At 41.3% G+C, this 11,522-nt stretch overlaps 1 protein-coding gene across 1 annotated transcript in view; it reads right to left on the reverse strand.

The window, feature by feature from the left end:
- Positions 1-11,522, reverse strand: part of TMEM243 (transmembrane protein 243, mitochondrial) — a 26,197-nt gene continuing 14,675 nt past the window's right edge. The window contains exons 2-4 of the mRNA XM_006891442.1: positions 2,317-2,367; positions 1,494-1,598; positions 1-123 (exon numbers count right to left, since the gene is read on the reverse strand). Of these exons, the coding sequence (XP_006891504.1) occupies positions 1-123; positions 1,494-1,598; positions 2,317-2,367 (279 nt within the window). The remainder of the gene's footprint in view (positions 124-1,493; positions 1,599-2,316; positions 2,368-11,522) is intronic.

Genomic DNA, 11,522 nt, shown 5'->3' on the forward strand with positions numbered 1-11,522 from the left:
TCACTTTCCCACATCATGGAAGTACAGGTTTGCACATATACATAACATGATGATGGAAAATAAGATATAGTAAATTAAATTTCTGAATTTCGGTTCCAAGTCTCCTTGCCGATACCAGTAGATCTAAAAAAAGAAGAAAAGTTCAGTATAGCCACTGCTATTAAAATGTTAAATGCTACTAACTTTGCATTACAACAAATATTATTTTGCTGATAAGTATTTTCTACATTAATGGCATGTAGTCAGGGAACCTCAGACGCCAGCTACGAGTAAACCTAGTGGATGTGATGGGTTTGTGTCAGCTTAGCCGAGCAGGTTAAATGATACAGTGGGTAGTCACTATGCACCACAACCTGGTCTTTGGAGGCTTAATTATTTTATATTCTGTATTAATGTAACTAGAATTTAATTCTTTTTTTTAAAAATTTTATTATTTTTTGTGTGAGTGTACCGTCAAATCAGATCTTACTGGTACAGGAGGAGATGGTCCCTCCTTCCCCTGCAGAGCATCCGGTGGATTCGAACCGTGCGCCTCTGGGATTGTAGTTGCAGCTCCTTACCACTAGGCCACCAGAGCTCCCCTTAGAATTTAATTCTTTTATCAATACCGATTCCTATGTCCATGAATATACTCAAAAATCCTAGTTTCTCAGTTTGTCCCCTTCTGGACAAATTTAAAGTATGTTATTGTTATGTTCAGTTTTGTTGCTTGTGACTCATAGATCTCTGCACAACGCTGAAGCCTGTCCTGTTCTAAGCCAGTTTCGTGACATGACACTCCTACCCCCATTGCCTCAAATATAGATAGTATCCTTGCATTACAACAAATATTATTTTGCTGATAAGTATTTTCTACATTAATGGCATGTAGTCAGGGAACCTCAGAGTAAACCTAGTGGATGTTGCCAACACATATAAAGCTTATGTTATGGTTACAAGTTTAACTCCCTATAACAGAGAACATCTTTCTTCTGCCCTAAGGCTCCCAAGAGGAAATGGACCAAGTCATGGTCATTTAGAAAATTAGGGAATTGACAAATTTAATTATGGTATGTATTTATTTCATGGTAAATACTAAGGTTTTGTTTTTGTTTTTTTTGTTAACTACCAACATTGGGCAAATACCCATCTGAGAATCAACCACCATCAAAAAGATTTTTACAGTAATTAAAACTGAACCATTGCTTTAGGCTTCCTAGGAGATACAAACTATCAAATTTTGCAATACAGCCCATCTGCTGTCTTCTAAGACCATTTCCCAAGGTGTACTAGGCCTGTACATTATCTCCTGAATTAGGCCTAATTATGGTTAAATCTTTGGTCACTGTTAAAACTGTAAAAAGGATTGCCAAGGAAACAACAGATTTTTTTCAAAAATTTGCACATGCATTCCACACACTTTTTTAGTGTAAATCCAGGTCTGGAATGTATCCTGTACACATGCAACCTTAAGCCTTCAAAAATAGTCTATTAAAATTTTAAATGGTACTTACAAGTATGCAGGCAGTAATACTACTCAAAGAGATGCAGACAGCAAAAAATATATTCAGTGGCTTCGGAGGTAGTTGAGGGAAAACAAAAGCACTGATCAATGTTACCTGTATGGAAAGAAATTATGTAAAGCCTTTATTCTAAGACTTGGTTTAACTGAAGTCTAGGCAGTGTAATACTAGGGGGAAAAAAACTTAAAGTACAATGTTAATTTAACAGTGTTAATTTACGCAGACATTTTTACAAATTCTAAATAATTATTTTGGTTTTCCTTCATTTAAAGATAAACATAACAGCAATAAGACTAATCTGAAAATAATCTACTTCTTCAGTGACAAAGATCATTTTCTGTGTCTACCTTAACAAGTTAACAGGTTAAAGAAAATGTGCCACTTAAATCTGAGTCTCAGGCTGTAGGAATTTTTTATTGTGCTAGTAGCTTCCAGCTGTATTGTCTGTCCAGGAGGGAATGGAACATTTATACATTTTAGAATGTATAGTTGCAAAAAAAAAAAAAGATAAAAATGTATAGTTGCCACAGGATAATAAATGTTCTTCAGGAACAGAATTAAAACATTAGCAGAAATAAAGGCTGGAATGTGCCAGCTGGCAAATAATGTGGCCAATTTATTTGAAAACAATTTGTTTGGCTTCTGCTCTTTTACTACACTGACGCAGGTGAGATTTAAGTGATAAATATGTTGCTGATCTCTTTTAAGACTGGCTTTGATTTTAGGTGGTTCTGCCTTTTTTATTACAGTTACTTGAATCACAGTAGTGAAGTTTTCAAAGCACTGAGTGTAGGGGGAACATAAAGATACTTACTAGGATCAATAAGGATGTTAAGCTGCCAACAACTAAATTGATGATACGATCCTGAAAGAAGAAATAATTCTGAGCCATGACTTGTATCAATGGTGTTTTTATAACAATACAATGCCTGCCAAGGGGGGGGGTAAGAATGAAGAAATGAGGCAAAGGGACAGCAGGTTTACACAAAATGGCGAGGGGTGGGGGTAGTAACATAACCAATGCCCTCAGCAAGAATCTTGTTGGATGCCATCAAGTCAAATGTCTCTTAGTGATCCTATGATCTTGTGCCAAAAGTTGGCCCAAGCCCACTGTGTCAGTCTATCTTGTTGAAGGACTCCCTCTTTTTCTGTGGTCCTCTACTTTTCCGAGCCTGATGGCTTTCTCAAAGGACTGACACCTCCTGGTAACAAGTCTAAACTTCCAGATTAAGAACAGGACTGGTTGACCACTTCTGAAATAACACGCCCTCAGAAACCTTTATGAATAAAAGCAGAACAGTCTGAGCAGGGAAGAAAAAGGTAGGGCTTAGTTGAACTTACACCAGAGCCTTGATGGATGGTATGAGGAACCAGACTTGATAAAGCTGGGCAATGAAAAGATCTTGCACCTATTTAACATATAATATTGTCCTAATAAAATTTAAAAGCAGATCTTTTGGCCAGAATTTAAGTACTTTGTTGCCAACTCAGAACCAACTCATAGATGAACTTCAGCCACCCATCTCCGTCTGCAAAGCACCACATACCTTTACACAGGTAGTTCCCTACCAACCATGATCAAGAACTAGTGTTTGGTGTATGGTTGTACACATCTCAACATGAACAGTCAACATGATAAACAGAGAAAAGGTCAGTGATTTCAAGATGAACAATCAGCTTAGATCAACAATCAGCACCTTTGGTACTGGCAGTCAGGAGATGTATTATTGCATTGGGTAAGTCCACTCACTGTCAAAGGCCTACCTAAAATCCTGAACAGCAAGGATGACAATTTGAAGACAGGTGTGCCTGACTAAGGGCCTCCCTAAAATCCTGAACAGCAAGGATGACAATTTGAAGACAGGTGTGCCTGACTAAGGCCAAGGTCTTCTCAAGTCCAGTACTGAATATCCTATGGACTGCCAAAAGAACAGATGTTTCTTGGAGGAAGTGCAGCCAGTCGATGATGCTTTATCTCTCATACTCTGGACTATTTTTAATTGAAAGGGGGTATCATGCTCTTAAAGCATCAGTTAAGGAGAGAAAAGACCCCTGAGATGGATTGACATGGTGACTGCAGCAGTGGGCTCTAGTGTGTCAGAGATCATAGGATGGCACAGGATAGAGCAGGTTCAGCTCTCTGTAGGGTGACTATCAGTCACTTGATAGCACCTAACAGGCCAGACTGTTCTGGTATCATCTGAAATTGGAAAGGTCTGGTGTGAAAAACAATGTATATGAACTTCATAAATAAAAATTTTGTTTTAAAAAAATCTGCATGGGAGAATACCCAACTTCCTGGATTTGAACTGTCTGGCATTACAGTGCAGCTTCTTACCACTAGGCTACCAGAAGTTAAGAGTATGAATGCATAAACCAAACCATACCCACTGTCATGGATTTGATTCCAACTTTTCACCTGAAGCTTATATAACTGACCTTGATAAATGAGGTGGTAAGTCTTTCAAATAAACTGACTCAATAGATTAAAGCTGCCAGTTCAATCAGCAGCTGAATACCTTAACCACAGTGCAGTGAGAGCCAAAAGTTTACCTAAGCCAACTTTCTATTTTCTGGTCTACTTAGAGAAGTCCCATCTCTTATCAAAGAATTTTAATACCTTATTAACTGCTCTGTCAACAGAAGCCAGTGAGGAAGTTGAGGTAAAAAAATCTTCGAACAGTATAGCAGTTGCCCAACATCAAAGTATCGGGGAAATAATGTTGGAAGAAGACTAGGAAGATTTTTCACAGTTTTCTCTTCTTAAAAAAAAAGAAGAAAAAAAAACACCACCTTAGTTTGAGTATTAGGACTACTTTGCAGACAGGAAAACAGGCTTGGGGAAATTTAAGAGCTCACTAGCATCTCTAATAACAGAACTCTAGGCTCAGAGATGATGTTATTCAAAACAATCCTCCAGAGTTTAAGAATGTAAACTGCAACAACAGAAGACTGCCTGTCTTTGAAGGAGCATCAGATTTGAACCAACAGAAATGGACAGTGCAGCTCACCAGATTATTAAATGGCTGGGTAAGTTTTCAGAGGACAGTGACAGAGTTTAGAGTAGATGAAGAAAATGTGGCGTTCTGATGTTTATGAACCAAACTCAGGTTCTTTCCACTTCTACTACTAGTGTGCTAACTTATTTCTCACTAATTCTCTTTCCTCCCTAGCATTGCTACCTTAGTTCACCTACCAAAACTATCCCTTCTTGCCGGAGCTTGAAAGCGCCTGCTCATTTTCACTCCCCAAAAATGCCAGGTGAGATCAGAATTAGTCTTAATCCCTGCCTTGCAGACGCTATTCCTGTACATAGATAAACATCAAAGTATACTTTTGAAAGGGTTTCCACATACTACAACTGTTAAGTGCCTCTGAGTCAAGTACAGCTCAAAGCGACCCTATGAACAGATCTGAACATGTGCCATCCTCACAATCTGACATACTCAAGCAGTCATACTGCTGCAGTCACTGCATCAACCTAGGGTTGAGAGTCTTCTCCTTTGCTATGTCCTTCCTAGCAACATGCCCAAAATATGGGAGGCAAAGTTTTGCCATCCTTACCTCCTAGGAGTACTCTGGCTGCACCTTATATATGTTTAGTCTTGGCAGTTCATGGGCTAATCAGTACTCCAACAACACAACTTGAAGGCATTATTTCTGCCATACTTATTCCTCATCCAGCTCTCAGATACATAGAAAGGGAATGAAAAGAGCATGGCCTGAGTCAGGCACACCTTAGTCCTCAAACTAATCTTAAAACTGCTCCTCAGTAATAGGTCCCTGATTACAGGCTTTTCCCAGTACAATACTTCTGATATCCTCGCTGCTGGTACCAAGTGTACTGATTGAAACTGTCAGTGACTTGTATCCACAATCTTTCTCCATCTACAGTGATACTGCCTATAATCAGTGGTGAGAATTTTTGGTTTGACACTGAGGTGCAATTCATATTGAAGGCTGCAGTGTTTGATCTTCAGCAAGTGTTTCATAATGACTACTAAGTCATTAATAGTTATTAATAAATATTTCTGATTTACTATTATATTTCAATTTCAGAAGTGGAAGGCCAATCCTGCTTCTGTTGTTTATGTTAGGTCCCATTGAGTCATGTACAACTCACAGCAATCCTATGGACAACAGATCTAAATTCTGTTCTATGCTTTGGCATCCTCACAATCTGGGACATAGTTGAATCTTGCTGCTCTCACTGTCCACCTGACTGAGGGTCTTTCACTCCTTCGCCATCCCTCCACCTTTCCAAGTATGATAAGACTCCCAGGTAGACGAGTTCTGCTTTTGATCCTCTGAAAGTTTAGTCCAGGTTACTTCATCCCTACTACTTCTATTCTTTGGAGCTAAGCCTTTATTTAAAGCCTGTGAAGCCATTAAACTGCTCTAACTGCAATCACTAACTTTACTCATCTGTTTCCTCCTAGAGACCCTCATGTGTAGGAGGGTAAGGACCTTGTCTTGTTCATGGTTATGTTCTGAACCACTGTTTATGATATAGCTGAAATTCCTCCCAACACTATGCTGTGTGCTCTGGCATGGGGCTGCTCTAATTCAGAAGAAAGAGCACTTGCTCTAATTTAGACAAAGCCATGCACAATATGCCCTATAAAGGCTTCCACTACCCAGTACAGAGGCTTCAAGATGTACAAAGGCATCAACAAGTATCAGACCCAGCACAAGAAAATGTCCAAGTAGTAAGTAAACTGATAAGCTAGCTAGCTTCAGATTTGTGCTTTTCATTATCAGCTAAGTCATCACTGTTGTTCCTAAGCCTTTTGAGTTTTTTGACTACTCATTTCTATTCGGGGTACTTCCAAATCCCATTCTTAAACCTTATCAGATAACCCTACAGCAAGTAAACAACCCCCAAGATGCTCCTAATGCCATTCTTTCAAGCATGAAAAAGACAAAACGGTAAACAACTACTTACTGCGTCCATTTTTCACTTAGATCTTGAATTCTCTCCCTCAGGGAGTCCATCTTTGGACCAAAAACTACAAGTCCTACCCAATAACAGAGTTCTTCCTGCTTCCCATTTGATCTTACATAGACAAAAGATGGAAAATGACTGTATAGACAAAAGATGGGAAATGACTGCACAAGTGTTAGGAAGAAAATAAAAACAAGATGAACATTGACCACGATAGAGACAGCCAAAGTATTTTTAAAAGAGAGATCAAAGGAGGATTTGCTTTAACTATGTGACAAACCTTTAGGAGAAAAAATGAGAACCGTATCTAGGAAAAGGATACTACACACAAATGATTCCAATTAGCACAGTGGGTGGCGCTGGGGCAGGAATGAGTTTGGTGAACTAGAATAACAAAGAGGTAAAAAGCCAAGGTGGGTAAGTAGTTGTTTCGTGCTGTCAAGTCACTTGTGACTCATAGTGACCCTATGTACAATAGCCCTAAACTCTGCTCTGTCCTGTGCCAATCTCATTGTGTCCAACACACTCATCCCGATTGCCCCAAGTCACCAAATCAATCCAGCTCCCAGAGGGTCTTCCCTCCTGCGCCTGCCCTCCACCCTCCCAAGCATGATGTCCTTCTCCAAGGACCGGTCCCTCCTTACAACATGTCCAAAGTATGTTAGACGGAGCCTCAGAATCCTTGCCTCCAAGGAGCAGCCCAGTTTAACCCTCTCCAGGATGAATCTGTTTTCTTAACAGTCCATGGTACTCTCAATACTCTTCTCCAACACCAAAGCTCAAAAGCATCAATTCTCCTTCTATCCTCCCTGGTCATTGTCCAGCTCTCTGATGCATAACAATTGATTGCAAGGACCATGGCCTGTACCAGATGCACTGAATTAAAAATAAACACGCATGTGCATTCAAGTCCGAGCTCTCAGTTCAGTGTTCAGAGCTGTTCACTAGGCCCAGCCTTTCCTCTGCCCATTCCTCCCAGGTTCTGGCATTCAGTCACAAGACAACACAGTGCCCTCACCATTTCCTCTATTTTCTTACCACTACGCTTTTTACTCAAACTGGGCCTGTCTGGGATTCCCTGTCCAAAATCGTAGTCATCTGACTTGATGCCTCCAGTAGAATTACCCCTTTTCCCAGTACTTTATTAAATTAAGCGCTCTACTCCAAAAGGCAGCGATTCTCCATCTGCCACAGTCAGCAATCATTAAACGTCCAAGGATTCCTATCACTGTTTTCCTGGGCTGAGTGATCCAGAACCTCAAGCCACACCCTAGAATTTGGCCTCCAAAGCTTTGCATTTCCCCATTAAACCTAAGTGTTTCAAGACCATAAATAAAAGCTCAATTCTCCAAAATAACTTTCATTTTCTTCCAAAGTACTGTATAGGAAAACTCCTTGTAATGAAAACTCTGAACTTGCCCAGTTACAGCCTAAGGGTAGTCTTAAGAACAACAGGCTGTTGTTAGGTGCTGTGTCCTAAGACTTGGCTCCATCTCATACAGAGCCTACGTCCAACAGAACCAGGCCCTGCCCAATCCTGCCATCCTCACAATCTCTGCTGTGAGCCCAGCACTGCCTCTCGAGGGTCTGCCTCTTTTTTTTTTTTCTGACTTTCTACTTTTCCAAGCATGCCTTGCTCCCGGGACTGGCCCCTCCTAACTATGCCCAAAGCATGTGACGGGGGGCTCATCATCCGTTCTAAGGAGCGATACGGCTGCACTTCTTCCAGGATGTACTGAGAGGATATGCTACGTGAAAGAAACCGAGGACCCAAGTAAAGCAAATTTCCTGCGGAGAGGGCTCTGCTCACACTGTCACCTGGGCGCAGCTACAGAGCGGAGAGCAAGGGAGGGAACTAGCTCACTAGCTAACACTGAGTACAGTGAACTCTGGTCACAGCTACTACTGTTCTGAAGTCTGTCCAAGAGACAGTGGACTCTGAAAAGGTTCAAAGAACAAGAAGAGGTGTGAGAAGAGATTTATGAAAATGCAGGCACACCCACCCTTTCCCATTCTCCCACTCAGCACTCTCAAAAGCTCAAAAAGATCCACTGCTACATGCAGTTCTGAACACCCAACTTCCCCTTTTGTTGAATGTATTTATAAACATTTTTAAGACTTGCCTTATTTCACAGAATCACACTTCAAAGTACTTCTCAGTTGTGGGTATTTTTGTCAACTCATCCCACCCTAGTCTTTTCACAGATACATGTACTTTAAATACCTTTCTGTACTGGAAAATCATTTGTGGAAATTAAATTACAGTAGAAAGCAAACCTACTACGCCTGGGGTTTGTTGGGGTTCTTTTGGGGGGGGGAGATGTAATGTCCCCTAGAATTGGTACTCTACAATGGAAGTGCCCTTACTCCGAGCTTAGAATGGTAGGCAGAGTGCAAATAATGTGACATGCCAGGGCCTGACTTAGACCTTGATTGTGGCTTGGGGTAAGCCTTGGTCTTCCCATTTGTACAATGGGTCTAAGATGCATAGCTGCAACAAGGGATATAGGGATAACGCATGTAAAGACTCAAGTACCCAACATTCAAGAGAAGGCTAGAGAATACTAGCCAACAAGGTAGGAGTATAATTTCTGCCATGTCTAGTAGGGAGTCTTGTCAATAACAAACTAAATTCCTGAAAGCTAAGCAGGAACTGAGCTGGCCTCATTCAGATTGCTCCTGTGGACACCCAGGTCTGCTGCCCCATCATCTCTAAGGCCACTCAGAAGATAGGGTCACTACACCTCTGGTGGTACAGCGTCTAAAGTATCAAGCTGCTAACCAAAAGGTCAGCTGTTCACATCCATCAGCTGCTCTGTGGGCAGACTGGGCAGCCCTTCCTATAAAGATTCACAGCCTTGAAAACCCAGTGGGTGGGGAGCTCTGGTGGTCTAGTGGCAAGAAGCTGCACTGCAATCCCAGAGGCGTATGGTTCAAATCCACCAGATGCTCTGCCGGGAAAAGGAGGGACAATCTCCTCCTGTACCAGTCAGATCCGATTTGACGGTACACACACGCACGCACACACACACACAACAAAATAATTTAAAAAAAAAACCAGTGGGGAGCCATGACAAGTGGGGACCAACTCAATGGCAGTGGGTGTTCCTATGCCTAAGGAACTCTGGTGGCACTGTGACTTGATAACCTAATGGTTATCAAGTTCAAATCCAGTTGGAGCAATGTGCCCAAGTCATCTGTGACTCATAATGACACTATGTAAAACAGCCCTAAACTCTGCCCTATCCTATGCCAATCTCCGACACACCTACCCCCATTACCCCAGTCACTGACTCAGTTCACCTCATAGAGGGCCTTCCTCTCCTGCACTGTCCCTCCACCCTCCCAAGCATGACATTCCTCTCCAAGGACTGGTCCCTCCTTGCAACATGTCCAGAGTATGTCAGACAAAGTTTCAGAATCCTTGCCTCCAAGGAGCAGCCCGGTTTCACGCTCTCCAGGACTAACCTTTTCGTTTTCCTAGCAGTCCATGACGCTTCTCTAACACCACAGCTCAAAGGCATCAATTCTCCTTCTATCATCCATAGTTATTGTCCAGCTCTCTGATGCATAGCAAGTGATTGAAAAGAGCATGGCATGTATCAGGTGCACCTTAGTCTCCAGCCTGACATCATTGCACCTCAGTACTTTAGAGAGGTCTCTAACCGCAGAATTTCCCATTGCAATGTGTCTTTTTATTTCCTGGTTGCTGATGCTAGGAGTGTTGACTGTGGAGCCAAGCAAACCAAAACTGAACAATCTCAATCTCTTCACCCATCCACTGTGATGCTGCCAATCAGCTCAGTGGTGAGAGTCTTTGTTTTCTTGATATTGAGCCTCAATCCATACTGAAGACTGCAGTCCCTGACCTTCCACAGCAAGTGCATCAGGTCCCATTCAGTTTTGGCAAGCAGGGTTGTGTCATCTGCATAATGCAGATTGTTGATGATTGTTCCTCCAATCCTGATGCCACATTTCTCCTCACAGAGCCCAGCATCCCAGATAATCTGTTCTGCATCAAGATTGAAAAGGTATGGAGACAGGATGCAGCCCTGGCATACACCTTTCCCAATTTTGAACCATGCAATGTTTCCCTGCTCTGTTCTGATGACTGCCTCCTGGTCCAGGTATAGGTTTCGCATTAGCACAGTCAAGTGTTCTGGGATTCCCATTCTCAGACTTAGCCACAGTTTGTTATGATCCACACAGTCAAATGCCTTTGTGTAATAAATGAAACAAAGATAGACACTCTTTTGGTACTCCTTGCTTTCAGCCAAGATCCATCTAACATTAGCTACAATATCTCTAGGACCAGGACCCCATCTAAACCTAGCCAGCACTTGTGACAGTTCTCTGTTGATGTGCTGTTCCAGTTGTTTTTGGATAATCTTCAGCAGAATCTTGCTTGCATGTGATATTAATGATATTGTTCGATAATTTCCACTCCATGGGGCCACCTTTCTTTGGAATGGGAACAAATATAGATCTCTTCCAGTCAATTGGCCAAGTAGTTGTTCTCCAGATTTCTTGGCATTACTTGGTGAGCACATCTAGCGCAGCATCTGTTAGCTGAAATATGTCAATTGGTATACCATCAATTCCTGGGGCCTTATTCTTAGCTAATTCTTTCAAAGCCGTCTGAACTTCATCACCACAGGCTCTTGCTCATATGTTGTTTCATTAAATCCTTTTGGTATAATGACTCTGTATACTCTCCATCTTCTCAATACTTGAAGGATCACTCAATATGCTGCCAAAGCATCCATAAGTATTCCAACTCAAGGCTTGAATTTCCTCTTCAGTTCCTTGACCTTAAGAAATGCTGAGCATCTTTAATATCTTAAATTCTTCATTAGAAGTAATAATATTGTTTCTTTTCCTAAAAACCAGTTAAATAATTGCTCAACTTTTGCTTCTCCCTTATGCATTTCCTACTATTAATAGATCAAAAGTAAGAGGATTTGGAAGTACTGAGAAATATTTGTTTTAGGAAAAACCGTCATTAATGATCAAAAGTCCTCTCTTTTAGACCATAAATGACATCCAAGTAGATATATGTATACCCATGTTTATCG

The sequence above is a fragment of the Elephantulus edwardii genome, unplaced genomic scaffold (assembly GCF_000299155.1).
Source record: "Elephantulus edwardii isolate Elephantulus edwardi_28Jun2011 unplaced genomic scaffold, EleEdw1.0 scaffold00098, whole genome shotgun sequence".
NCBI classification, from domain to species: Eukaryota; Metazoa; Chordata; class Mammalia; order Macroscelidea; family Macroscelididae; genus Elephantulus; species Elephantulus edwardii.